Source organism: Ascidia mentula, chromosome 9, assembly GCF_947561715.1.
Source record: "Ascidia mentula chromosome 9, kaAscMent1.1, whole genome shotgun sequence".
NCBI lineage: Eukaryota > Metazoa > Chordata > Ascidiacea > Phlebobranchia > Ascidiidae > Ascidia > Ascidia mentula.
Window position 1 is genome coordinate 9,735,858 of NC_138574.1, and position 14,845 is coordinate 9,750,702.

At 38.2% G+C, this 14,845-nt stretch overlaps 2 protein-coding genes across 3 annotated transcripts; both read right to left on the reverse strand.

Annotated features, from left to right (window-relative positions):
• Window positions 1-658: 658 nt before the first annotated feature.
• LOC145913609 (multiple inositol polyphosphate phosphatase 1-like) lies at window positions 659-4,864 on the reverse strand. 2 transcript variants are annotated; one of them, XM_083001328.1, is made up of 7 exons: window positions 4,630-4,864; window positions 4,195-4,361; window positions 3,724-3,872; window positions 3,147-3,376; window positions 2,299-2,472; window positions 1,673-1,890; window positions 659-1,373 (listed from the first exon to the last, which is right to left on the reverse strand). In XM_083001328.1, the coding sequence occupies exons 1-7, from the start codon at window positions 4,805-4,807 to the stop codon at window positions 1,086-1,088; spliced, it is 1,404 nt and encodes a 467-aa protein (XP_082857454.1). In that variant the 5' UTR covers window positions 4,808-4,864; the 3' UTR covers window positions 659-1,085. The 2 variants fall into 2 exon arrangements, with proteins under 2 accessions (XP_082857454.1, XP_082857455.1); XM_083001329.1 differs by having other exon boundaries at window positions 4,195-4,338; window positions 4,622-4,864.
• A 783-nt stretch (window positions 4,865-5,647) lies between these two features.
• Window positions 5,648-9,659, reverse strand: LOC145914117 (multiple inositol polyphosphate phosphatase 1-like). Its single transcript, XM_083001897.1, has 7 exons — window positions 9,372-9,659; window positions 8,871-9,022; window positions 8,294-8,442; window positions 7,620-7,849; window positions 6,769-6,942; window positions 6,235-6,452; window positions 5,648-5,976 (listed from the first exon to the last, which is right to left on the reverse strand). The coding sequence occupies exons 1-7, from the start codon at window positions 9,547-9,549 to the stop codon at window positions 5,689-5,691; spliced, it is 1,389 nt and encodes a 462-aa protein (XP_082858023.1). The 5' UTR covers window positions 9,550-9,659; the 3' UTR covers window positions 5,648-5,688.
• Between the last annotated feature and the right edge of the window lie 5,186 nt (window positions 9,660-14,845).

Consider the following 14,845-nt stretch of genomic DNA (forward strand, 5'->3'; position numbering starts at 1 on the left):
ACGTCCTGTAACGCAACCAATAACTTCTAGATCAATGTCTGGTAACAAAGCCACGCTTCACTCTCGTGGAACGAGTGAAAAACAGGAACGGAGTGACGACGATATCCAGGATATTGTAGAACTCAATGTTTATAGTAAGAAAGTTAATCGATCGGTGCACTGAAATTAAACAATAGCCGGCTTATTGCTTCCTGTTCGCTGACGCTGCAATATGAGGAAAAACAACTCTACATTAAAAAATAATCTGGTCCAAACAGGTAAAGACACACTTTACGATCATTTGACACAAATTCATTTATAAAACTTGTAAAGAAACTCTGGGTTTATCTTGTGGTGCACGATCCGATATTAGCGGTACAGTCCATATGACGTGTACGTAGAGTGTTCTGAATTCATGTGGAATCGGTCGCCACTGTTCGAGCAAGGCTTCATCAGGTGCGAACTCACGAGGCTTTCCGCACATAACAGTGTTTAGAACGCAACAATTACACTGGATCTCATTCTGCTTTTAAATGAAACTTCTGAATCGTTTATGTCTCTAAGTCTGGGAACAAGTTGGAAACTGCGCTATTTTAAAAACTATGCGTATGACAGTTTTACAAGCCGGCCAAAGTACACTGGTGCGCTAGCGCACAAATTGCGGCCAAGGTACACTGGTGCGCAAGCGCACAAATTGCCAGGCCACCATCACATATACAATCACAGCCAATCATGCGATTGCATAAAGCATTACTAATACCAGCATGTCATTTCAGTATTGAACGAAAATGACAACATTGCCGATGTGTGATTCAAGCAATTATTGCTCGTTGTATGAAATTTGCGCGTGCAGAGGTTTTTAATTATTACAACAGCTGTAATGCAGCAATACGATGTTTAGCTGCGTTTGGACTGATACACATAATATTTTAAATAGCGATGCTCTCTGAAGTTGGGAGAAGCTTCTCTTTGAGATGACGTGCAATAATTTACAACGATTGCTTAAATGTTTATTGAAAAGTGAAAAGTTCTGAGCAAATGCTGTTACAAAATCGTATTAATGACGTATTAAATTGGGTGAAGGAAGCCTCCTCAATTTTATTCAACTAATATTCGCCGCATATCTGGATTTGATCGCACTCGGTGGTCGATCCAGCAACAAACTCGGGATAAATCTCTAGGATCCGATCCAAACTACACAAAGAAGTAGATGACTCTGGGCATCCGGGTATGGCGACCACACGTTCGTTCCAGAACACTTGCATCTTGTAGTCGTCGTCTGAACAACGGTAGAGAACAAATGCCAAGTGGCCTCCGGTTGGAATCATTTTGCTGAAGTCAAATTTACGATTCTTCATCGTTGCGTAGTTGTGTTCAGTCAATGGCTTGATATCCTAAAGACAAAAATCTGCAGTGAGAAATCAATATGTAGATTAATGCCCTAGGAAATTTCGAGTACAAAATCATGTTTCATTCCGAATAGATCCATACTTTATATTTATTATCATTTTAGAATTTATACGTATAAGACAACTGAAATGAACTTTACAACTGAAGTTCAATAATGTAAAAAAACTCGTTTCTTATCCTAAATGCTCAGTCGCACCGATACTTGAACGATGTTGCCTCATCGCACACAAAAATGTTACATGTTACTGATAAAACAAAAAGGAAAATCATTTTAAAGCCACACCCCCAGCAATCGAAAATACACCGCCAGAGTTGCAATGTTTGAAGTGTGGAGACTACTAAACTTCGCAGCAGGAAGTTCACCCCCTCTTCTGTCTTCGTCTCTTGTTGACGTCATCAAACTTATGACGTCCTTCGCGGCGACGCAGTTTTTTTCCTGTGCGAGAGGCAGCGAAGGTCCTTTGTACTCGTAATCCTTCAGATCCCGCCAGAATTGCAATACTGAAGTGGATGAATGGTTAAGTGCGGTGAATAGATGTAAGATATTTATACGAACTTTGCTATTTAATGAGAACTGATTAATTAGTATGTCTAGCAGCAAAATAGCTGTATGAACTTTCCTATGTTTCATAAGCAAAACCAAAAATGTGAAAGCCAAATAATTCTGAAATTTATGACTCGTACGGTTGATACCACAAAAAAGTGGTTTGGTAACAAGTTTTCCACAAGAGAAAAGTATTTTCCAGATAGGAAAAGGAAAATAAACCTAAATTGGTTGATAGTTATAAACGCCCCAAAGAAAATAAAAAAAATCTTTAGCATATCAAATTTGCAAAAAAATAAGTCCAAATTGCACAACGAATGCATGACTGGTTAGCAGATATATATTCGTCACGTTGCATTGCGTACCTTTCAGCTCTTCTTCGGTAAACAGCTTACACCAAGGCCCGTTTGACGCGTCGACCTGTTGCTCATATCGACAGCCGTCGTTGTACATCGACCATAGAACAGCGTAATTCACAGAAGAGCGCGGGATAGCCAACCTTCTGGCAATGTTGTCGGCGATTGTTTGGATTAGTGGTCCTGAAAGTTGTTTTTTGTTGAACAGTAAGAGAAAAAGAGCCTGAACTCTTTAACACCTTGTTTTTGCAAGCTGTATTGGAAGAAAAATTAGCGAACAAAGGGTTGTTATATGTATTACAACTTGGGATGCGCCAGACCGTATTTCCGAATATTCGACCGATATATTGATATTCCACAAACCTTGGCGAATTTAGCGATTAATGATTAGAATTATATCGCTGCAGCAAAAATACAAACGATTAATGTGATTGCTTACAACCAATATCTAAAATTATGACGTCATTTAGTCTTTTTTAGATTCGTTTCGCGTTCCGTCAAATATTGCCTACAAGTTCTCTGATTCTGTCGAATCCAGTGCAATGTTTATATATGCCATCTCCTAGTTTGGTTTGGTTTGGAATTGTTTGTAAGTTTTGTTGCAAATAGCTGAAACGCGGCACAACATTATGTATATTTTAAACTTGGCACATAGAAACACGCTTTGCTATATACTAGCTACAGAACTATACAACAGCATTTCTTACATTAAAATGTCAATTTCTTCTGAAAAGAAGTAATTCGTAAATCTTTCGTTTTGATTTTCTTTGCAAAGTTAAGCTTCTACATTTGCTTAAAGGGCCAATACGTTTAGTCAGTTTTCTGGTATATTGTCAACATTTAATAACGTAACTTACCTTGACCGAACGCGGTGTAACGAGGGGTGAATGCGCTTGTACGCCTTTTATATGGCAAATAATTTTTGCAAGCGTCTGCACTAAATTGATCGGTCTCCAATGGCGGAATTTCGATGCTGGCTTCATTGATTCTGGTTTGTGATTCTGCTTTGTCGTCTGGGTTTTTCAGTATTTCTTCGACAAATGATGTCAGTGATGCTCTTGTTTGTGGCCAGTCTGTACTGAAGAACCTGTTATGTAAAATACTGCATAGTGAATTTCGTACAGTTAAGCACGAATAAATAGAATATGAAAGAAAGTACTGTTGCTTATCTACATTTAACATAAAAATATTAAAGTAACTTTTTAGACATGGACCAGGCTTAATTATAATTTGTAAAATTGTAATCACCTACATATATGTTCAGTTATAATTTGTAACCCTTAAATTACTTTCGAGTTGTCCGCATTATGATAAAATACACGCGAAAAGCCAGCTCTTCTCACACAAAGATATATACCGTTGTGTTTGAGTTGTGTTGGTGAAAGTTCTGTATTATAGAGTTAAAGAAAGTGCGCTCGAAGTACACATTCTTACTGGAACTTGTCCACAGGAACAGAGGGTGCCAATAACTCAGGAAACAATGCTTTGTATCGCCTTGCAACTCCTTTCACCTCGTTGGCTCCGTAAACCGTTTGGTTGAGTTGGTCATATTGGTCCGTGTAAATTTTCCAGTTACGAATTGCCTACATTAGATAAAGAGTTGATTTGCATTCAATCGTTGTTTTTAATAAACAAAATTTAATTCCCAAACCATGGTCAGATTAAAAAAATTTACTGTAATATTGTGGTTTTGTGTTTAAGAGTGCATGATCACAAATTTTTAAAACCGTTCGGCACCACTATAATGTGCTTTGTTGTTAATTCATTTTACTTTGTTGTCAAAGCGTACTTTTCCGATATAGGCATCATCAAAAACAGACTCACATAGTATTTGTTTATGAAACATGAGCTTCCGCTTTGTCAGCGCAGTTATGTTACATTTTATTTGTATTTTTAACTTGGTACTTTTAAATTTTTTTTGCACAATGTTGGGTGTTGGTGGTTTTGTCCAACATTTTCCGAGATGTTCTTTAACTTTTCTAGTTTGGGAAGAATGGATGCTCCAGGATATCGTGCTCCGTGACGAACCAACATGTATATCTGTATTGGCTCGCAACCAAGAAGTAAAAAAGCTGTGTTTTTGCAAATATAAAAATATAACCATTTGTGACCATCGTAAAATTTTTATGTTCGCTAATTGTCATGTGCAATTGTTGTTTTGTCTTAAAATTTTGTCTTAAACAAGTTTTAAAATAACATTTCCGGCGTTGGTGTGCGCCAGTGTAAAAGAGGTAATTTAATGTTCGAATATAAGTCATAGGACATTCCGATGGGTCTCAAAAATTAAAGCAAATTATTAGGATTACATTAATGCAATTTACCTATAAACTACATGTTTACCTTCTGGTGCACGATCCGACAAGGATGGCAGAGTCCCCCCGACGTGTTCGTAGAGTGTTCTGTCTCCAAACATGTGATATTGGTCGCTATTGGTCGAGCAAGCCTCGGTCGGGTGGGAACTTACAAAGTCCACAGCACATATCAGTGCTAAGAACGCAAAAAGGACACCAAAATCCATGAGTACGACCTGCAACACTTGCAACCAATAAGTTCTAGATCAACGTCTGGTAACAAAGCCACATTTAACTGTCAAGGAACGAGTGGAGACAGGAACCAAGTAACAACGATTCAGGATATTATAGAATTCTTTTTACCTTTGTAACAGGAAAGTCAATCGATCGGTGCACTTGAGATCAAACAATAACCGGCTTATTGCTTCCTGATCGCTGCTGACGTTGCAACTTGAGAAAAGACAGCACGCATCGAAAACAATTCAGATTAACAAAGGTCAAGGTACATAACTCACTTTGCTGTCATTTGACACAAATTCATTTTTAAAACTTGTCCAGAAATTATGGGTTTACCGTGGTGCACGATCCGATATCGGTTGCCGATTCCCTTTTGCTAACCAAGACAAACGCTCTACTGAGCTACAGGGGTTCAACGGTTTCACGCGGTATATATACAATCACAACCAATCATGCGATAGCATGAAATATTTCCAATACCAGCATGTTATTATTCAGTATTGAACGAAAATGACAACATTGCTGATGTGTGTTTCAAGCAAGTATTGCTCGTTGTATCACTTTTAGCTAGTTGTATGAAATTTGCGCGAGCAGACGTTGTTTATTATCACTACAGCTGTAGTGCAGCAATAGGACTTTTAGCTGCATTTGGGCCGATAAGAATAAGGCTTTCTCTATAATTAATAGCGATGGTCTAAAGTTGGGGAAGCTTCTCTTTGAGACGACGTGAATTAATTTACAATGATTGCTTAAATATTTATTGAACAGTGAAAAGACCTCAGAAATTATTGTTACAAAATCGTATTGAGGTCCTGTATGTGTTTGTGTCAACATTAAATTGGTTTAAATAAGTCTGCAGCATTCTGTTCTATTAATATTCGCCGCATATCTGGATTTGATCGCACTCGGTGGTCGATCCAGCAACAAACTCGGGATAAATCTTCAGGATCCGATCCAAACTACACAAAGAAGTAGACGACTCTGGGCATCCGGGTATGGCGACCACGCGTTCGTTCCAGAACACTTGCATCTTGTAGTCGTCGTCTGAACAACGGTAGAGAACAAATGCCAAGTGGCCTCCGGTTGGGATCATTTTGCTGAAGTCAAATTTTCGATTCTTCATCGTTGCGTAGTTGTGTTCAGTCAATGGCTTGATATCCTATAGGGGATCAAACGACAAAAATCTACCGTGAGGAATAAAAATGTTGAATATGGCCTTGGAATATTTCCAGTAAACAACCACGTTCTATTCCGAATAGATTCGGACTTTACAATCATTGATAAGTATTTAAAAATGTTCATATATTTTGGAATATTTTTACAGGTATACATACAAACAACTAAAATCAACCTCTCTCGGCATTACAACTCAAATTCAACAAAGTAAAAAATATGCAAAACCATTTTAAAGTCACACCCCCAGCAATCGAAAGTACACCGCCAGAGTTGCAATGTTTGAAGTGTGGAGGCTTCTAAACTTCGCAGCAGGAAGTTCACCCCCTCTTCTGTCCTCGTCTTTTGTTGACGTCATCAAGCTGATGACGTCCTTCGCGGCGACGCAGTTTTTTTCCTGTGCGAGAGGCAGCGAAGGTCCTTTGTACTCGTAGTCCTTAAGATCCCGCCAGAATTGCAATACTGAAGTGGATGCATGGTTAAGTGCGGTGAATAGATATAAGATATTTATACGAACTTTGCGATTTAATGAGAACTGATTAATTAGTATGTCTAGCAGCAAAATAGCTGTATGAACTTTCCTATGTTTCATAAGCAAAACCAAAAATGTGAAAGCCAAATAATTGTGAAATTTATGACTCGTACTGTTGAAACCACAAAAAAGTGGTTTGGTAACAAGTTTTCCACAAGAGAAAACTCTGCAAAATAATATTTCTAAATTGCAAAACGAATGCTCTTATGGTTAGCAGATATATATTCGTCACGTTGCATTGCATACCTTTCAGTTCTTCTTCAGTAAACAGCTTACACCAAGGGCCGTTTGACGCGTCGACCTGTTGCTCATATCGACAGCCGTCGTTGTACATCGACCATAGAACAGCGTAATTCATAGAAGAGCGAGGGATAGCCAACCTTCTGGCAATGTTGTCGCAGATTGTTTGGATTAGTGGTCCTAAAAGTTTTTTTTTGTTAAACAACAAGAAAAAAAGAGTCTGAACTCTTTAAAACCTTGTTTTTGCAAGATGCATTGTAAGAAAAATTAGCGAATAAAGGGTGGTAATTTGTATTACAACTTGGGATGCGCCAGACCGTGTATCGATAATCGGATTCGTCCGATATATTAATATTCCACAAACCTTGGCGAATTTAGCGATTAACGATTAGAATTATATCGCTGCAGCAAAAAATACAAACGATCCGTATGATTGTTTGTAAACAATACATCAATTTATGGCGTCTTTAATATTATTTAGATTCGTTCCGATTAGGACGAATATTGGCTGCAAGTATTCTGATTCTTCCGAATCTAGAACAATGGTTATATGTCATCTCTGAGTTTTGTTTGGTTGTTTATGAGTTTTCTAACAAATAGCTGAACTTCGGCACAAGATTTATGTCTATTTTAAACTTGTCACATAAAAAAAAATTACTATATACTAGCTACAGAACTATACTTCTATACAACAGCGATTCTTGCAATAAATTGTCAAAATCTTTTGAATAAAAGAAATAGTAAATCTTACGTTCAGTTGATTTTCTTTGCATCGTTAATTTTCTACATTTGCTAGAAGGGCCAATTCGTTTAGGTGGTATGCTACTATACTGCCAACTTTTAATAATCTAACATACCTTGACCAAACGCGGTGTAACGAGGGGTGTATGCACTTGTGTGTCTTATATATGGCAAATAGTTCTTGCAAGTGTTTGCATAAAACTGATCAGTTTCCTTTGACGGAACTTCGATGCTGGCTTCATCGATTCTGGTTTGTGATCCTTCTTCGTCGTCTGGGTTCTTAAGTATTTCTTCGACAAATGATGTCAATGATGCCCTTGTTTGCGGTCTGTTTGTACTAAAGAACCTGTTATGCAAAATACTGCATAGTGAATTTCCTGCTGTTGAACACGAACAAATAGGAAACAAAAAGGCGTAGAGTTGCTTATCTTAATATTTCTGCACTTTTTACGTGAGCTTCGTCGTTTTCCAGGATGGACGCATTTTGTATAAAAATATTAGAGTGGCGTTTTTGGACCATTCTTTTGTTTTATAGTTTGTAACATTGTACGCATATATGTTCAATTATGTCGGAGCGAAAGACGTCAGAAAACTTTTAACATAAAATTAGCAATGTTACAAGTTGCTTCTTGTAAACCTCAGTTAACTTTCGAGTTGTCGATATTATATTAAAATACACGCGAAAAGTCAGAATTTCTCACACAAAGATATATACCGCTGTGTTCGAGTTGTGATGGCGAAATTTCCAAAGCAAAGTTACAGAAAGTGCGTTCGAAGTACAAAATCTTACTGGAATTTGTCCACAGGAACAGAGGGTGCCAATAACTCAGGAAACAATGCTTTGTATCGCCTTGCAACTCCTTTCACCTCATTGGCTCCGTAAACCGTTTGGTTGAGTTGGTCATATTGATCCGTGTAAATTTTCCAGTTACGAATTGCCTGCATTTGGGAAGTGATTAAGTGAGAGGTGATTTGCATGTAGTTTTCTATCAAACAAAGTTCTCTCAACCTATGCTCGAACCAATAAAACTTAACTGTGATATTGTGGTTTATTGTTTTAAGAGTGCATGATCACCAATTTTCAAATCCATTTGGCACCACTATAATGTATTTTTTTTGCTAATTCATTTTACATTGAGAGCTGCAGACAGGTGTACACACTGTTTCGACCTGTAAGGTCTCATCAGTGCAGCTGCTGGTGACCGTGGAACATGCATCATTTTACTTTGTCAAAGCACAATTTGTCTAAAATTGGCATCATCAAAAAACACTCTTATAATATTTCTTTTCATACATGAGCTTTTGCGAGTTTTCCTGTTTTGCTAAAGCGATTATGTTGTGTTATATTTATATTTTTAACTTCGTACTTTTAAATTTTTCTTGCACAACGTTGGGTGGTGGTGGTTTTGTCCAACATTTTCTGAGATGTTCTTTAACTTTTCAAGTTTAGGAAGAATGGAAGCTCCAGGATATCGTGCTCCGTGACGAACCAACATGTATATCTGTATTGGCTCGCAACCTAGAAGTAAAAAAGCTGTGTTTTTTTGGAAATATAAAAATATAACCATTTGTGATCATCGTGAAATATTTTTGTTTGCTTATTGTCATGTTTAGTTTGTTAGTTTTGTTGTTTTGTGTTACGATCGGTCATGGAAAACACTAAACTCTGAGCAATTTTTTTACGTTTTTGAAGCATACTTATATGCCTAATGTACCAGTAAGTTTTCAAATAACTGTCTGTTGGTTTGTCAACAAACGTTTTCAGCTTTGGTTTGCGTCAGGGAACCGAATTTGCCGTCGGATATTCCGATAAGTCTTATGAATAAATGTAAGTTAGGATTTACCTATAAATTATAATTTATGTTTACCTTGTGGTGCGCGATCCGACATGGATGGTAGAGTCCCCCCGACGTGTTCGTAGAGTGTTCTGTCTCCAAACATGTGATATTGGTCGCTATTGGTCGAGCAAGCCTCGGTCGGGTGGGAACTTACAAGGTCTACAGCACATATCAGTGCTAAGAACGCAGCAAAGGCACCAAACTCCATAAGGCTGTATACAGTACGTCCTCTAACGCAACCAATAACTTCTAGATCAACGTCTGGTAACAAAGCCACGCTTGACTGTCGTGGAACGAGTGGAAAACAGGAACGGAGTGACGACGATCCAGGATATTGTAGAACTCAATTTTTATAGTAAGAAAGTTAATCGATCGGTGCACTGAAATTAAGCAATAGCCGGCTTATTGCTTCCTGTTCACTGCACGCTGCAATTTGAGAAAAACCGCACCACATTGAAAACAATTCTGACCCACATAATTGGAGGACTTTTTTACTGTGTAGTACCGTTGATACGCAGATACTAAAACTACTCAAAAAAGGTTCTAATGATCACGCAGTTGTTGCAGATGCCAAAGCATTTTTTTAAACCAGCTTCTGTTTTTAGCCAGTAACCTGTTTTTTTCAGTATTGCTTTATGCTTACATACCGCAAGCAAGCATATGCGCACGGAATACGTGGGACCTGGAAGTGTTTAGTCCGACATAAAACTGATATAAATTTCCACAACAGCGTTGAGCTAAAAATCAAATAGCATTCTTTTCATAAAAAATCTATTTTGTTAGATAAACCTTTTTCCTACTATCTATTGACATTTAATTAACATAACAAACTTCTACCTTGTTAATTTTAAAGGCGCATATTGTTTATAGCATCTCTTGACGGTAGGACTACCTTGGCCTAAAACGGGGGTCAGGAACACGATCCAAAGTTGACCACCAGTGGGCGATCGGGAGTGGTAAGCTCGCGAAGATTTTTTTCTGGTTTTGTTTTCCGTCGATCAATCTCACATTAGGGGCATCCCCTGCTTCGTGGACTTCGGTTTGAAATTGAATGAGGTATTGTTCGAAGTGAGCTACGACCGCTGTAAACTGGGCAAAAATTTCTAAATCCTCTTACAAACATACATGATGCAAACAACCGTGACACGTAAGAATGCAGCGCTGTAGTAACGTTCGACCAATTTAAGAATGACAGGAATGCACGAAGCAATTTACAAGGTAAATGCCGTTAGCAGTCACGTAGAAAAGTGTCGTATCCAATGAGAGGGAAGCAATTTTGCTGAACACTAAGCTGCCCTCGGCATTTCAGTCATGGTGGGCTATAGTGTAACTAACTGTGTACACAACACTAAGTCATCTCGACGTGAATAGAAGTTGTATTTTTCATAGCCCTCAATCTACTTGTTATGAGAACTTTTGCGTAGCCAGGTCATTGGTTTCATAACTGCAGTAATCTGCATCAATTATTATATGTAAACTGTTATTGATTAGATGAACCTTCTTGCATCAATTGGCACCACTTACTTCCTTTTTATGAAAACATGGTAGCCTTTATACCCCTGGTTTAAACGATTGCCAAACGTGATATCCTTGACTGAAGCATTGAAACATTATGTCGATGTCAATCTACGATAAAATGAACAAACACGCGTCGTCGTTTTTCAAACACAAACGACTCAATGTGTTTGCTGTGCTGATTTAACGGTCAATGTTTAACTGCTAGGTTTAAGTTATCAGTCTACAATCATGGGGTATCCTTTTGTTGATTTATTTTGAAAGAATTTTGTTTTTTTGTTTCTTTTTTTCACACCCACTTTTACAATCGTACGAGGTTCCGTGGATGATTTTTTTACATGGGTCAGCGACTGCAAAGGGGTGGGGACCCCAAAATTTAAAATTTATTCATTTACACAGAATCTGATCCAATTTTGGTCAAAAAGGATGTTTAAAGCACGTTTAGTGATTTAAAGAAGAAAAAAAAACTTTCAGTACAATGCAGAATAATTCTAATCAAATTTGCGACATCGTTCTTGGCGCCCATTGGGATTCGTGATCAGGATCATTTTACGTTCGAATCCCGCTGTGGCAAAAAAATGTTAACTTTGTCAGATGTTTTTTGCTGCACCGGGATTCGAACTCGAGATGTCCTATTTATAAACCTTGATTACAAATTTCTTAGTACAGTACAGCATAACACTGGTATGTTGGTGAATGGCCCGGAATATGGTCGGCAATTAAGCGAATCTTAACTGGACAAAAGCAAAACCATTATGTCACAACTTTTGAAATGCAGCTTGGTATTTATTTTTAAAACGAAACACAAAGACCGGGACACATTTTTTTACTGACTGAGAAGTTGTTTCAGCTCATCCGGTATTTCATCTTCCTCGGGCATGTTGTCGGTCTCAGCTGTAAAAAGCAAATTATTTACATAATATTGTCACCCTTATTCTGTATGTGGATCATTCATTGGGTTTAGATTTGCGTTAACAACAGGCTGCGTCGTACACTAGCAAGTCGTCGTTCACGCCGTTTATTGGTGATGAATTCCCTGCACAGGATATACACGACTAGTAGTCGAGCATTCTACACACGATACTGGGTTTGAATCAAACAAATCTTCACCCAACAATGAACTAATTGGGATAGTTTCAACATTTCACGCGATTGCGAACTTAAGAATTGATTTGCTTGTTACTAAACTTACTTTCTTGTTGGTCGTATCGTCGTCGCCTGGCGTAATAATATCGACGTCGCCTGGCGTAGTATCTTCGCCTACGAGCCCAAAACCAACCTTCGCTGACCGTGCTGGCCACGAGAAGAAGTCCAAGAACGAGAAGTAGCTTGTTCATGTTCTGCAAATAGTAAGTATTAGACATGGACCAAGTTTGCAAGTGAATCTATAAGCTCACTTACCGATCAGTTGTCCGATACAAACTGTCCAATCCCCTGTTATCGTTTACTTTTATAAACTTTTCTCTCAAAACTTCCCATCAATTCGCTTCAATATTCCTGGTTAACTTCCGTGAAGTTTAAACGATTTCGCGAATTCATGAGACTTAATTTTCTCTGATGGGATTTCCGCTGTTGGCTGCACAATCTGTTCCAGCTTGCTAACATCCTCATTCGTCTCGCGGAAGGGGATTTACAAAGAACGATTTGTCTAAATATAAACTCTAATTTTCCTGTAACCACGGTTGCAACCATAAAAATAAGCACGCTGCACTTTGATGCGGAAATTGAATTTATTTATGTGTGACGCAAGTCCGAAACAAGCACATTTACAGAAATAAGCAGAATTGTATCTGCCAATAAGACACTGCTTGTAAACATAAGCAGATATCTTAGAAATGATGTATCGCTGTCCTGCCTACAATAACAACCCCAACAAACTGGAGTTCTTTCAAAACTATGCAACCATGCAGGAAGGAAACCAAAACTAACCTTCGAATTCTGCCAACATCGATTGAAGCAAAATGAGGATATCCAGGAAAGAAGTTGAGGATATTGTGTTTATTCTGGAAGTTTCAAGTGGAGTTCCGCAGTAAATCCAAACCTTTACGAGGCAAAGTTTGAAATTCCTAGCTATAACCGGAACGGTACCACAAAGTAGAAATCTAGTGTGCCTGCTAGTGTAGAAGCTAGCACAGTGCCACTTCAACAGCTGCACTGATGAGACCTTACAGGTCGAAACAGTGCATGTACACACCCTGTCTGCAGCTTGCAAATATTATGGCTTTTTTGCACATATCTTAGCTATAAGTTTTAGAAGTATGCAAAATAATTCCAGACAAAACTGATTTCTTGCACGGATGGAACAATTTTACAATTTCACATGAATTCTTTGTTGTGATCTTTTACCCAAAATCACGTGACCGTGGTTATTTACAGCCGGTTGTACAAAGTGAACAAATTTCAACCAATATCAAGTTTGTTAGTGCAGCATGAAGGAAACGTGTGCCATCCTTAAATGAAGACAACGAATTTATTCACTTTGTACAACCGGTTGCATATTTCTTAAACTTATAGCTAATAGTTTCAAAGTTGGTCTCGTAAAGGTTTGGCTTTACTGCGGAACTCCAGAATTGAAACTTCTAGGATAAACACAATATCCTCAACTTCTTTCCTGGATATCCTAATTGTGCTTCAATCGATGTTGGCAGAATTCGAACGTTAGTTTTGATTTCTTTCCTGCATGGTTGTATCTCCACGACAGCTACAATATTGTTCAAAGATCCCCTGTCATTTTGCACACACATGTGGTTTATTGTAGGCAGGGCAGCGATACATTATTTCTAAGAAATTGCTTATGTGTACAAGCAGTGTCTTATTGGAAGATACAATTCTGCTTATTTCTGTAAATGTGCTTGTTTCGGACTTGCATCATCACACAGAAATAAATCAAATTTCGTCATCAAAACGCAGCGTGCCTATTCTTATGGTTGCAACCGTGGTTACAGGAAAATTAGAGTTTATATTTAGACAAATCGTTCTTTGTAAACCCCCTTCCGCGAGACGCATGAGGATGTTAGCCAGCTGGAAAAGTTTGTGCAGTCAACAGCGGAAATAAAGTCTCAGGAATTCCCGTAATCGTTTAAACTTCACGGAAGTTAACCAGGAATATTGAAGCGAATAGATGGGAAGTTTTGAGTGAAAAGTTTATAAAAGTAAACGATAACAGGGGATTGGACAGTTTGTATCGGACAACTGATCGGTAAGTGAGCTTATAGATTCACTCGCAACTCGATCAACGTCTAATACTTACTATTTGCAGAACATGAACAAGCTTCTTCTCGTTCTTGGACTTCTTCTCGTGGCCAGCACGGTCAGCGAAGGTTGGTGGTGGGCTCGTAGGCGAAGATACTACGCCAGACGACGACGATATTATTACGCCAGGCGACGACGATACGACCAGCAAGAAAGTAAGTTTAGTAACAAGCAAATCAATTCCTAAATTCGCGATCGCGTGAATTGCGTGAATCGCCCTAAATGTTGAAACTATCCCAATTAGTTCGTTAATTAAAACAAGCCGATGCTTTTAAAGAAAATCGTTATGTCTTCAGTTTGTTGACTTAAATTTCAATTTTTTATGATTTTAAAACTTTGAAACATCATGTAAAATCTTTCACGTTTCAAGAAGAGAGTTCCCTTGTTGTATCAGAATGCTTGACCACCAATGTTGTATATCCTGTGCAGTAGGGAATCTTTCACCAGTAAACGACGTGAACGACGACTTGCTAGTGATCGACGCAGCCTGTTGTTAACGCAAATCTAAACCCAATGAATGATCCACATAAAGAATAAGGGTGACAACATTGTCTAAAGAATTTTTTTTTTCACAGCTGAAACTGACAACATGCCTAAGGAAGATGAAATACCGGATGAGCTGAAACAACTTCTCAGTCAGTAAAATAAAATGTGAACCCCGGTCTCGGTGTTTCGTGTTTAAAAATAAATTTTATGCTGCATTTCAAAACTTGCGACATGATGGTTTTGCTTTCGTC

Bases quoted from the DNA above. Each gene is read 5' to 3' on its own strand.
- LOC145914117 (XM_083001897.1), bottom strand. From the start codon at position 9,549: ATGGAGTTTGGTGCCTTTGCTGCGTTCTTAGCACTGATATGTGCTGTA. The intron at 6,943-7,619 runs GTATGTTAGATT...AAAAACTTTTAG, and splicing joins TTACACCGCGTTTGGTCAAG to GACCACTAATCCAAACAATC. The intron at 6,453-6,768 runs GTATGCAATGCA...CATCCACTTCAG, and splicing joins TACTGAAGAAGAACTGAAAG to TATTGCAATTCTGGCGGGAT.
- LOC145913609 (XM_083001328.1), bottom strand. From the start codon at position 4,807: ATGGATTTTGGTGTCCTTTTTGCGTTCTTAGCACTGATATGTGCTGTG. The intron at 3,873-4,194 runs GTACCAAGTTAA...TATCTAATGTAG, and splicing joins TGTGCAAAAAAAATTTAAAA to GCAATTCGTAACTGGAAAAT. The intron at 2,473-3,146 runs GTAAGTTACGTT...AACAACTTTCAG, and splicing joins TTACACCGCGTTCGGTCAAG to GACCACTAATCCAAACAATC.